This window comes from Chelonoidis abingdonii, chromosome 7 (genome assembly GCF_003597395.2).
Source record: "Chelonoidis abingdonii isolate Lonesome George chromosome 7, CheloAbing_2.0, whole genome shotgun sequence".
Lineage (NCBI taxonomy): Eukaryota > Metazoa > Chordata > Testudines > Testudinidae > Chelonoidis > Chelonoidis abingdonii.
Window position 1 is genome coordinate 54023688 of NC_133775.1, and position 11028 is coordinate 54034715.

The following is an 11028-nucleotide window of genomic DNA, read 5'->3' on the forward strand; positions in this document are numbered from 1 at the left end:
AGAGTTATTGTCCACAGTTACAGTGCAGTAGGATTAAAAATACCAGAAATCTTTTTCTTATACATTTTTGATCCTCAGAGGGTGAAAATGATTAATAAAAATGTGAATGGGCTCCACCTTGAGTCCTAGGGTAGCTGAACATTTCTGCTGAATGATCAGTAGTGAAATAATTAACAATCTCGACTAGGATGACCAGATGTCCCGATTTTATAGGGACAGTCCCGATATTTGGGGCTTTTTCTTATATAGGCTCCTATTACCCCCCGCCCCTGTCCCGATTTTTCACACTTGCTGTCTGGTCACACTAATCCCGACATTCAATCAGACAATTAGATTTCAGATTTAGCACCTTTTGAGCTGAGTTCTTGTTTCAACCTAATCAGCAGCCTCAGTAAGACAGCATTGCACTGCTTTACATTTGGGAAGTTATCTTTTAACCATTAATGGACAAAAACTTAAAAATACCGTTCCAAGGACACTCATTGCCCTAACTGTGCTTCCAGTGAAGTCAATAATAAAACTTCCATTGAATTCAATGGAAGGAGATTTAGGCCACTCCTGCAAATTTCTGAAAAACTCACCCATAAAGCTTAATTCTTCAGAAACTTCTAGGGCCACCAGAGAAGTGTTGGTCAGGAGAATTAGTTAGTACAGCCTGAATCTGACCCCTTATAATGAGTAGCTAAAAACTAGTGTCAGAACAATCACATCACATTTGTTAATTTATCAGTCATATTTTATTCATTATATAGTTTAGCTATAACAACAACTCATATTTATATTGATAAAAGTAGTATTTGAATTGAAGGGAGAGGGGAAAAAGTGATTCCTCTGCCTCTAGTGGAGTTTAGACCTCACTCTGACAGCTATGCCTAGGGTAATTTTTATGCTTGGCTCACACGTATAGTTCTGGACAATACACCAGATTCCACCACATATCAGGCATTATCAAAACTTTTCCCCACAGGAACCTGTCCCCAAGACCTCTTCTGCAAGCACTTTATTCTTTCTCCCCTCAAAATTACCCAAACACTGGATATAAATATGTATCAAACAATTCAGCCTACTTAGTAAGGGGGAAAGATGTCCTGAATGCAGAGGGAAACAGCTCCTGTGGAGTGTACCAGAATGTGAGAACTCAAGCTGGTGTCCTCAGTGGCTGATGGACTGGAACTCCAGTTTGCACATAAGCACTCTAGAGCAGGAGAATGAGTTAGCAAAATATGAGAGAGGACGCCACATGACCTGTCTGCCTAGAACGTGCATGCAGGTTGCACCAGTCTTGCTTAATATCTCTCTCACACAGAAATCTTGATGTCTCACTTTTTTTTTTTCCATATACAAGAATAACTGGAGGCTCTCAGAAAAACCTCATCCTCACATCACTGGCTCTCAAAAGAACCTCACCCTCACATCACTGCATCTGTTTGCAAGCCTCAAAGCCATTGTCCCAGCTTTATTACAGCATCCTGAATGGTTCTTTCCACTGCCACACATCAGGATGCAAAGAAAGCTTGTGCTACAACACACTGTTGCACATAAAAGACCAATCCCAGTATACCTGAAAACTCATCCATACATCTATTCCCACTGAAATTGCTAGTTCTAGGGATGCAACAGGGATATAGTTGCATTAGCTAAAATGCTATACAGTTATATATCAATCCATTTTCCTGCTCCCCACTAAAACATAAGGTCTGAGGTTTGAAGTGTTTCCCTCTATGATGTTCTGTACTTCACGGGAACACCCTACACTCCTATGTTCATTCTTATAATAAGAATGCAAAGTTTGTCATGTCAAGTGTCTTTGGAAGGCTCATGATGTACTAAGCATTGTTGTTATAGTAATGTTATAGGTTGTAATTTCACGTATATAGTTATGAGGCAGAAAATGTGTCCTCATAGCTTAAAGCAAACCCAGGCAAAAACTCTCCAGAAGCAGAGGAGGCAGTTCATACCTCATCAGGATATGTATGGGACAAACCCAGCCCAGCCTCATGGGAACAAAGGACACTGGCCCAGACAACAACAAAGGATCTGTTGGACTCTCGAGTGAGTCATCCCCCTTCCTTTGGTCAGTTTGGGACTGCAATGAGGTAATGCTCACCTGACTCTGAAGGGAGGAAGGGAGGGAGGCAAAGCCAAGACGGAAGAAAGGACATGATAAAAGGGAGAGACATTTGCCATGCTCTTCCTCTCACTTCCACCTCCATCTACAGACCTCACCACCAAGCAAGTGAAGCGCTGATCAAAGGGGAGAGCTGGGCTGAAGGGCAACCAGCCAGGATACGGTGAGAAGCATCTAAGTTTGTAAGGGCACTGAAAGTGTTAAGATCAGCTTAGAATGTGTTTTGCTTTTATTTCATTTGACCAAATCCGACTTGTTATGCTTTGACTTATAATCATTTAAAATCTATCTTTGTAGTTAATAAATCTGTTTGTTTATCCTACCTGAAGCAGTGCGTTTGGTTTGAAGTGTGTCAGAGACTCCCCTTGGGATAACAAGCCTGACATGTATCAATTTCTTTGTTAAACTGACGAACTCATATAAGCTTGCAATGTACAGCAGTCATAACTGAACACTGCAAGACGGAGGTTCCTAGGGTTGTGTCTGGGACTGGAGATACTGGCTAGTATCATTCAGTTGCACAATCCAAGGAGCAGCTTACATGCCAGATGCTGTGCATGAACAGCCCAGCAGTGGGGGTTTTCACAGCAGAGCAGGGTAAGGCTGGCTCCTAGAGTCAAGGATTGGAGTGACCTAGCAAATCACTGGTCTGGATAACACCACGGGGAACGTCGCACCCTCCCCATAGGAACCCAAGGGAATTATGTTCAGAAAGTCCCCTCCATCTCTCCCAGGGGATAGAATAGGTAAAAGGTCTTCTTATCTAGGATGCCGCTAATATACTTTAACCTCCTAAAGTAAAAGTGGCTTCATGCAGCCAATTTAAATGAGTTCATAAATAGCCTGAAAACTTTACTAGATACCCATTAGCCAGAGGACTATACCTCCTGGACAAAGGCTGATACAAGTGATGAGTGATGGCCCAAAATGGGAAAATTCAAGGCAACACATTGGAGATAAGCTGTCAGAGAAGTTTTGAATACCACAGTAATACTGACAAGTCTCTTATTAATTTTATTTTGCCGTTGCTTGGGAAACTTATAAGCAACAGCAGAGGCAATGCTATTGTCTATTTGTAGACAGGAATACATTGATTCATCTTTGCAATCCATAAGGGAATATTTTTAAATCAAAGTTCAAATTGTGCAGAGATAGATGGCTTACTGTTACTCACTGGGGACAATATACCATTCATTATATGCAAATTTTTCAGCGCTGTAGTTGACACAAAGAAAGGTTCATACTTTACCATTCCTACACACAGCTTCACATCTCTCTTTACAATTGATTAGGATACACTGCAGCACTTTTTCATTTCAAAAGTATGAAACCTTTTAATTCGGTGCCACTAAAAGCAGGGCGGGCTCCAGACAACAGCAAAACAAGCAGGTGCTTGGAGCGACACATTTCTAGGGGCGGCATTCTGGTGCCGGCCATCATAGGTGCCAACTCCAGGGCATGGGGAAAAAGTGCCCCTGCCGCCCCAGCTCGCCGCCCCAGCTCGCCTCTGCTCCGCCTCCACCTGCTCCCCTGAGTGTGCCGCCACCACTCCGCTTCTCCCTCCTCCCTCCCAGGCTTGCTGGATGCGAAACAGCTGTTTCACGCAGCAAGTCTGGGAGGGAGGAGAAGCCGAGTGGCGGGCGCTCGGGGGAGGCGGCGGTGGAGCAGCAGAGGTGAGCTGGAGCAGGGAGTGGTTCCTCTACCCCCCGTTACTTCCTGCGCCCCCCCACCCTAGCTCACCTCCACTCTGCCTGCTCCCCTGAACGCGCCGCTGTTCCGCTTCTCTGCCCTCCCTTGCCTGAGAGAGATGGGGGAGAAGCGGCGCGGCGGCGCACCCAGGGAAGCAGGTGGAGCAGAGATGAGCTAGGGTGGGAGGTCGTGGGGGGGGCCCAGGAAGCAATGGGGGGGAAATGCGGCACGCCCGGGGGATTTGGAGAAGGGGTTCGGAAGGGGTGGAGTTGGGGTGGGGCCAGGGGAAGGGGGGCACAGAAAAAAAGGAGGGGTGGCCAATTTTTTTTTTGCTTGAGGCAGTGAAAATCCTAGAGCTGGCCCTGACTAAAAGGTCTGTTTTATGCCTTGTGTTGTCCCCAAGACATATAATTATGTATCCAAAAAGAACCCTCCTATGGCCTTCTGAACATGTTCCAAACTATCATATAGCACAGCAACCAATACAGTGTAATGGCAATGCCAGCCAAAGGTATGTCAAAGTAATGACACTGTAAAGTTAAACATGGTAATGTGACCATACTCCTTTTCAGGATTAGTGGGCAAAGCACAGAAGTGGGACTATTTGAGATGTGAGTTCTATCCACAGCTCTGCCACAGATGATAGACCCATTATGTGACTCTAAAAAAGGCATTTAGCTTTGCTAAACCTCTTTCCCCATCTGTAAAATGGAGATAATACTTTCCTACCACCTATAGGCATGACGTAAAACCTAATTCATTTATGTTCGTGAAGTGCTTTGACAGCCTCACATTGGTGATCCTGCAGAAGTGCAAGGTGTTAGTTAGCAAGGATTATCAAATTCACTAGAATGTTCACACAATCCCCAGTATGTGACATTATTACAGAAACACAACTTCTATCAAATTCTCAGGAGAAAATAAGACCTGTGTCTAAAACAAATACATATAAAAAGTTTTTCAATAAAATCGCATAATCAACAACAATTATTGGTTCTCATGTGGTCTAAAACATTCAAGATAAACATATCAGAATTTACAAACAGAACATTGTATTCCATTTCTGAGGAGTTGGGGTGGGAGTGGGAACCTTTCTAAACATTTGGAGCCTAATTTTAAAATGTGCTTCTCTTATAAGAAGATCTGGAATCTGGGTGTCACATTAAGGTTCCATATTTATAACTGGGCTACCTTTAAAAATACAAGATGTGTACAACATATTGTTCATGTTCTCTCAGTTATATATCTAGTGCACTAGCTGAAATTTATATTTCATGGAAAAGTAATTATCTTACCTTCATTTTTCCTTGTAAATTAAGATAAAATTATGATTGTTTATTCTTTAAAACAGACATTCACTAAAAATATTTGTTTAAAATACAGCCAGAACTACATAGGACCAAATTCCATTCTGGTGTGACTCCACTTGCTTTAACAAAGTAGCACCAAGGATTAATCTGTCCCATTAGGCTCATTTTCCATTCCAAAATTCCTTAATGGAATAAAAGAGTGAGCTGGCTGTCCACAGTCATTAAACACAGGCATTCTGGATCTGGTCCTACTCCCACTGAACTCAATGAGAGTTAACTAGTGGAATGTCAGAACCAAACATAGACGACTGCAAAAGTAGTCTTTGATCTTGAGCTTTAGTTCTGATGCAAAATTTCCCTGTGCCAACCCTCCTTAATTTAGTTTTGTAATAAAACTTTGCCATGGGATATAAATGTTTGCTGGAGATTTCTTTGTCAATAGCAACCTGCACAGTCTATGCAACTTCTGCTTTCTTCTTTAGGCACTAGCAAACTGATTGCCAAACCCCACTCAGATATACTGGATGCTTCACAAGTACATGGAATTTAACACAGTGGTTCGTTATTATCAGAAGACAGGTCTGGGGTTAAAAAAGAGGTGGAATGGGATTGATCAAAACAACCCAAAATTTCAATGGAGGGGTAGGTACAATCAGAACCTAAATCCAGAACTTAGTTTTGTGTGGACCACCATTCTGGACCAATCCAAATCCCAGATTCCAACTCTCAAACTATAGGTATTCAATATCTCTCTAAATAGGTCCCTTCTCTAGTGGTTACTTTTTTCTCTTCTACAACCGGACAGTCGTTTGGCTTAGGTGTTATTAAAACTGTAGTCATCTCCACCAGCTCAAAACCACGTTGTGTCCATACATTTATACTGCAGCAGTGAGATAACATAAAACATACTGTAAATATATTACCATTTGTGTCAGAGATGGCAGGACTTTTAAAGAACTCAGAAGTCATTTGATAGTTTGTGTGTCAGAAATGGATAAGCAGGGCACAATCTTTTTTTTTTTTTAATGAACATTCACTTGATGTGATGCACCAAATAGCTTTTTCTTAAAAAAAAGAAATTATGACTGACAAGACTGGATTTTCCTAATAAGCATGGGACGCTGGAAAAGCCTCGAAGTCTTTCAAAATGACACCACATCTGAGCTTTTTTGTTTATGCCTTCACAATGTCTACAGTAACACTTTTATAAAACATTACAATTCTTTCCTCAGCAATACATTTAGGTGACCCATATGTTACATCTATCCCAGAAGTATTGTAGGAACTGCTTCCAGTGAAGCTCTATGCAGTAGAAATATGTAAGTCAGTCTTCTCAATATTGATTCTAAATTCTGCCAACCAATTCTGTACAAAATTGTTCTGTGCAAACTTGTTATGAAAAAGGCCTTGTGCAGAGAAACAAAAGGCACTCCCACGTTTTTTCCATCTATCACGTACCCATGCCACATTGACTTAAGAGGGCCTCTTTTTGAGCCAATTGATTACTACATTATGAAACTGGTCCAGACAACAGCTGGATTAATCTGGGTATATAAGGCAGAGACACACAAGAGGATAGATTGTTGGAGATCTCCGGTGAACACTTTCCTCCCTCAGCATCTATAATGATCGTCTCTACTCAATACCTGGTTATCTGAGTCTGGTTGGACCACTTCACTAGCCAACATGGGACAAGCTGTACTGAAAGTGACTGAATCCAACAGAGCTCAGTGTATACTATGCAATGTGACCTCAGGAACAAACTAATATACACAAGGCCAAATTCAGCCCAGCTGAATTCCACTGGAAGAAACGGCATCACATCAGGTATGAATCTGGCCTATGAGATCTGATGCTATGAGGCACTAAGTGTCTTCAAAACACACTAAAGCTCTGCATTTCACAGGAACAAACCTCCAATAAGATAAATGCAAATTAAAAAATTCCAACGATAGCTAAGTTTATAAGACAGGGATGGGTCCAGTTATTTATCCAGTAGTCCATCCAGACTATGACATGCAAAGACAGTGGAAGATGAAGGTCTAATAACCTATTGCATTCATACTGTGGTCCCACACTCCTTGCAGGACACCTGTTGGAAAGGATACATAATAGACACCACCATCTCACAAAAAAAGAAGAACTAGCCAGTTTGTCTGTCCAGCAGATGAGCATAAGGCAAACCACAGACTGGAATCAATTAAATCTTAAATAATGACCAGCCAGGCATAATTTAAAGAATCTCTCATAGCCACCACTTCACCTTACAGAATTTAAAAAAGAATAGCACCAGATATGGGCCAAGAAATGGGACACGATGCAGTCTGAGAGCCAGTGATTTTTATTCTAAATTTGTAGAAATTAGACTCTATACTAGAGCCACAAGATTAGTGACCAATTCTGGAACACAAAGTTTCTGAACCATCTTCTGAAGCACCTGGTATTGGCCACTCTCAGTGATAAGATACTGGACCTGACACAGAGTTTGATCAGATATGGCAATTGCTGCATTCCTATGATTCAAGGTAGAAGAAGCCAATATGGGAGAAATTGCTATTGGCTTTGGGGGGGGGGGGGGAGGATTACAGAAATAGTGTTTTCAAAAATTATTGTAGATTTAAGACAACACTATTTATTTTCCATTTTAAAACATTCACTAAAATGGACCAAATCATCACTTTGTACAAAATCTTGACCTCCAAGGCTATATGTGGAAGCTGAGCTTTCATCTAAAGACGCAAAACGGATTATAATAATGTAAAATTTGATATTGCAAACAGGTTTTGCTGTATGCTTTCCAATTTATAAGGGTTTAATTATCATTTTAATTACTAAATGAAATGTTAACAAGGAAAGGGATTTCCTGGGGGGTTGAAGAAAAGAGACACTGAGGAGAGGGGGCTTCCTGGGTTTGGGGAAAGAAAGTGGCACTGGAGTTGTGGTTCCTGTGCATTGGCGGGAGCAACAAAGAGGGATGACAGAGGTGGAAAACCAGACAGAAATGAGAGCAAGGAGAGTGCAGAGACAGTGAAAAAGGAGGGGAGTGAGACTGCAAAAGGAAAAACCATAGGGAAGAGTAGGCAAAAGGAATAGAGTGACTGAGGGAGAGAACACAAAGGGGAATGGGGATTGGAATGAAAAGAGGATTTATGGAAATGAGATTTAAAAGTAACCTGCAACACAAGCAAAGCACTGAAAGAATCACTGAAATATAAGTTGGGTGTCCTACCCAAAGCTAGGGAGGCGCAAAGGGAAGGAGCAAATCTATACTAACTCTTTTTTAAATGTCTTTGCCTGACAAAAATTACCTTCCTGCTTCTGGGTTTGAGAAAAGTCTTCCAGAACAAATCATCCTAAAAAGCAGAGTAACTGGTTAGCTGCTATAGTGAATCACCCTAGGGGGAAATTTTTTCTGTTTAGAATGCATTTGGTCAATCTTCCACTGAAAAGTAAAAGTTCTAAAATTAGAAGGCAAGAAAATCAAAAGGGAACTGTCAACCTGAAATCCAGATGATTTTTTTAAAATGACATAAAAGTTGTTTCAGACTCTACAGTCAACCCAGAATGCCCCCAGCTGATTTTTCTGGCTTTACAATCACCATATCCTATTTTTAAAAAGTGTGTGTTTCCGGCAGCAACAGGAAGACAAAGGAAACTGACTGCCTTCACAGAAGAAATAGTGAAACTGACAATTTTCATGGAAGACAGTCTGACATTATGATGAACTACCTTATAAAAACATAGTAAATATAAAAATGCACCAAATAGACAAACTGAAAAAAGAAAACATGAAATTTTCAATAATCTTTCAGCATTATAGATAGCTGTTATTTTTGACAATATCAGGTAAACATTTTGCAGGCAGATATCTGGGAGGAGGTGGTTCTCTTTTTTACATTGATGGCATCACTCTAAAAGCACCTAAATATCCGAAATAGGGGGAAGGGAGTCTTACCTGAGTTTCCCTGACTGATTCCTAGAATGTTGCAATTTGAAGTGTCTCAGAGGAAACTAGAACCAGGAAACTCCTGTTCTAAAACAGATTTTTTTGGTTTGGGATTTTGTTAAAAAAAGTTTGGTTTGAACTTCTCTGTGTGCTGGCTACTCCATATCACAGCCTAGGGGCATCCAGTTCCTATTTCCTTTTCAAGTCACTAAGAGAGGTTTGACAAGGGAAAAGGAGAAAGCTAGAGAAAAGGGATAGGAAAGGGACAGAAAACAGATACTCAAAAACAGGAATGCAAGATATACAGCAGAAAGGAAAAAACGTGGAATGAGGGAAAGACATGAGCAGCAAAAGCAGCACAGTAGAATAGCTTTTTGAAGAAGTACACAAAGACTACAAACAAATGTGTGATTTTATCAGAGGAGGCAAGAGACGTGATTCTGTGGGTTAGGTAATGGAACTCTGTAGTCTAAAATTCTTTTTATGTTCTTTAGTAGGATGAAATCTAGTTTTAACATAAAATGGTTTTTGCGAGAGCAATAGTGGATCCTTTCAAAGTCTGTGTGCCTGTGCATGTTTTAAAATCAATTTGTGTGTATCTAATGGGGAAAAACAGGCGTATTCAGCACTCAGAGGTGACAATGCACATTTGTGTATGCACATGACAGGAGGGAGGGAGTTAACAGAATGTAACTTGTTATTGGCAAATTATTCTGGTTAAGAATTCCTTATAAAAAGGGTGACAGACATTAAACAAAATATGTATGCTTTGATCTTCGAAAGTGCACAAAGTTGCCTTTTATTTTTTATTTCATTTCCAAGGAGAATTCTGTGCTCTGTGCTACCTGCTCACCCTTTTTTTTTTTAAATGTGGTTGCAACCCTCTGCCTTTACATATTATATACTGCATTTACTTAATTCAGCAGATGACACCAAAATCTTAACACATACATGCACACACGGATCTTCCCAGTTAATTGGACTTGGGAAAAATATTTCCTTACCTGGATCGTGGAAAGGCACCAAAGCAAAGTTGTAAAGTGGTTTCTTAGGTCTTTTCAGAGAGGTTTCCAAAATTTTAGATGCCCCTTCAATAACTTGAACTAAGTCGTCATACATAGAGCCAGTCACATCAAACACAAATGCCAAGGTGGATGCTCCCTCCGGGATTTCTTCAGCCCTGGGCTCTTTCTCTGCACTGGCATCTTGTGCGTAGCAAGAAGAAAAGAGAGCCAGCAAGGATACTATGCAGAATCCCATTCTCCAGGTGGGGATATTTCCACGGGAAATCATTTTTCTCCCCAGTGCCTAAGCAGCGTGCTTAGTACTCACTAAGTGTCAGAGGGCTTCCACTGCAGGGGAGAAATACATCTGAACTTTTTAAAAAACAAACAAAACAAAACCTTTTCTGCACAACTTAGATCTGAGTTGCTCTTCCCCCCACACCCACACACTCCACCAGACCTTTGAGAGAGGGAGGGAGAGGGATGCAGCAGCTTTTGTTTGTGTGTAGTTTCTGGTTTCTCTCCCTTCCCTTTCTACTTGTCTGCAGGACTTTTGTAGTGACTCATGGAGTGAGGGGAGAGAGTCCCATCCATGCCCTACTGTGTTTGTTGCTGCTGCTGTTGGAATCTTTGGCAAGAGGCAGAGAGAGGCTCCCAATGTGCTGCTGCTGCTGCTGGAGTCTTTGGCCAGAGCCTGAGGTTCCCAGCTGCTGCTGTGAGACACAAGGAGCGGATGCCTAGCCCAGCCTCGGCTTCCCATTGGTCACCCGTTCTCCCCCTGCATTTGCCTTAGGGGCCCTTTTTTAGGGAGACTTTTAAAAATGTTTATAGGGTCACTTGAGTGCCACAGAATCACTTGGAGCAAAACCTTCAGTGATAACAATAAAAGCAGGACTGAGCCATAAGCAGGAAATTCGCCCCAGATTTGTGGTTTCCCCACCACTCTGTGAC

The 11028-nt window shown here is 41.5% G+C and overlaps 1 protein-coding gene across 1 annotated transcript in view; it reads right to left on the bottom strand.

The window, feature by feature from the left end:
• The window catches only part of HMCN1 (hemicentin 1), a 342169-nt gene extending 331512 nt beyond the window's left edge, over positions 1-10657 (bottom strand). Inside the window, exon 1 of the mRNA XM_032783448.2 lies at positions 10078-10657. Within this exon, the coding sequence (XP_032639339.1) occupies positions 10078-10366 (289 nt within the window). The 5' untranslated portion in view covers positions 10367-10657. The remainder of the gene's footprint in view (positions 1-10077) is intronic.
• Between the last annotated feature and the right edge of the window lie 371 nt (positions 10658-11028).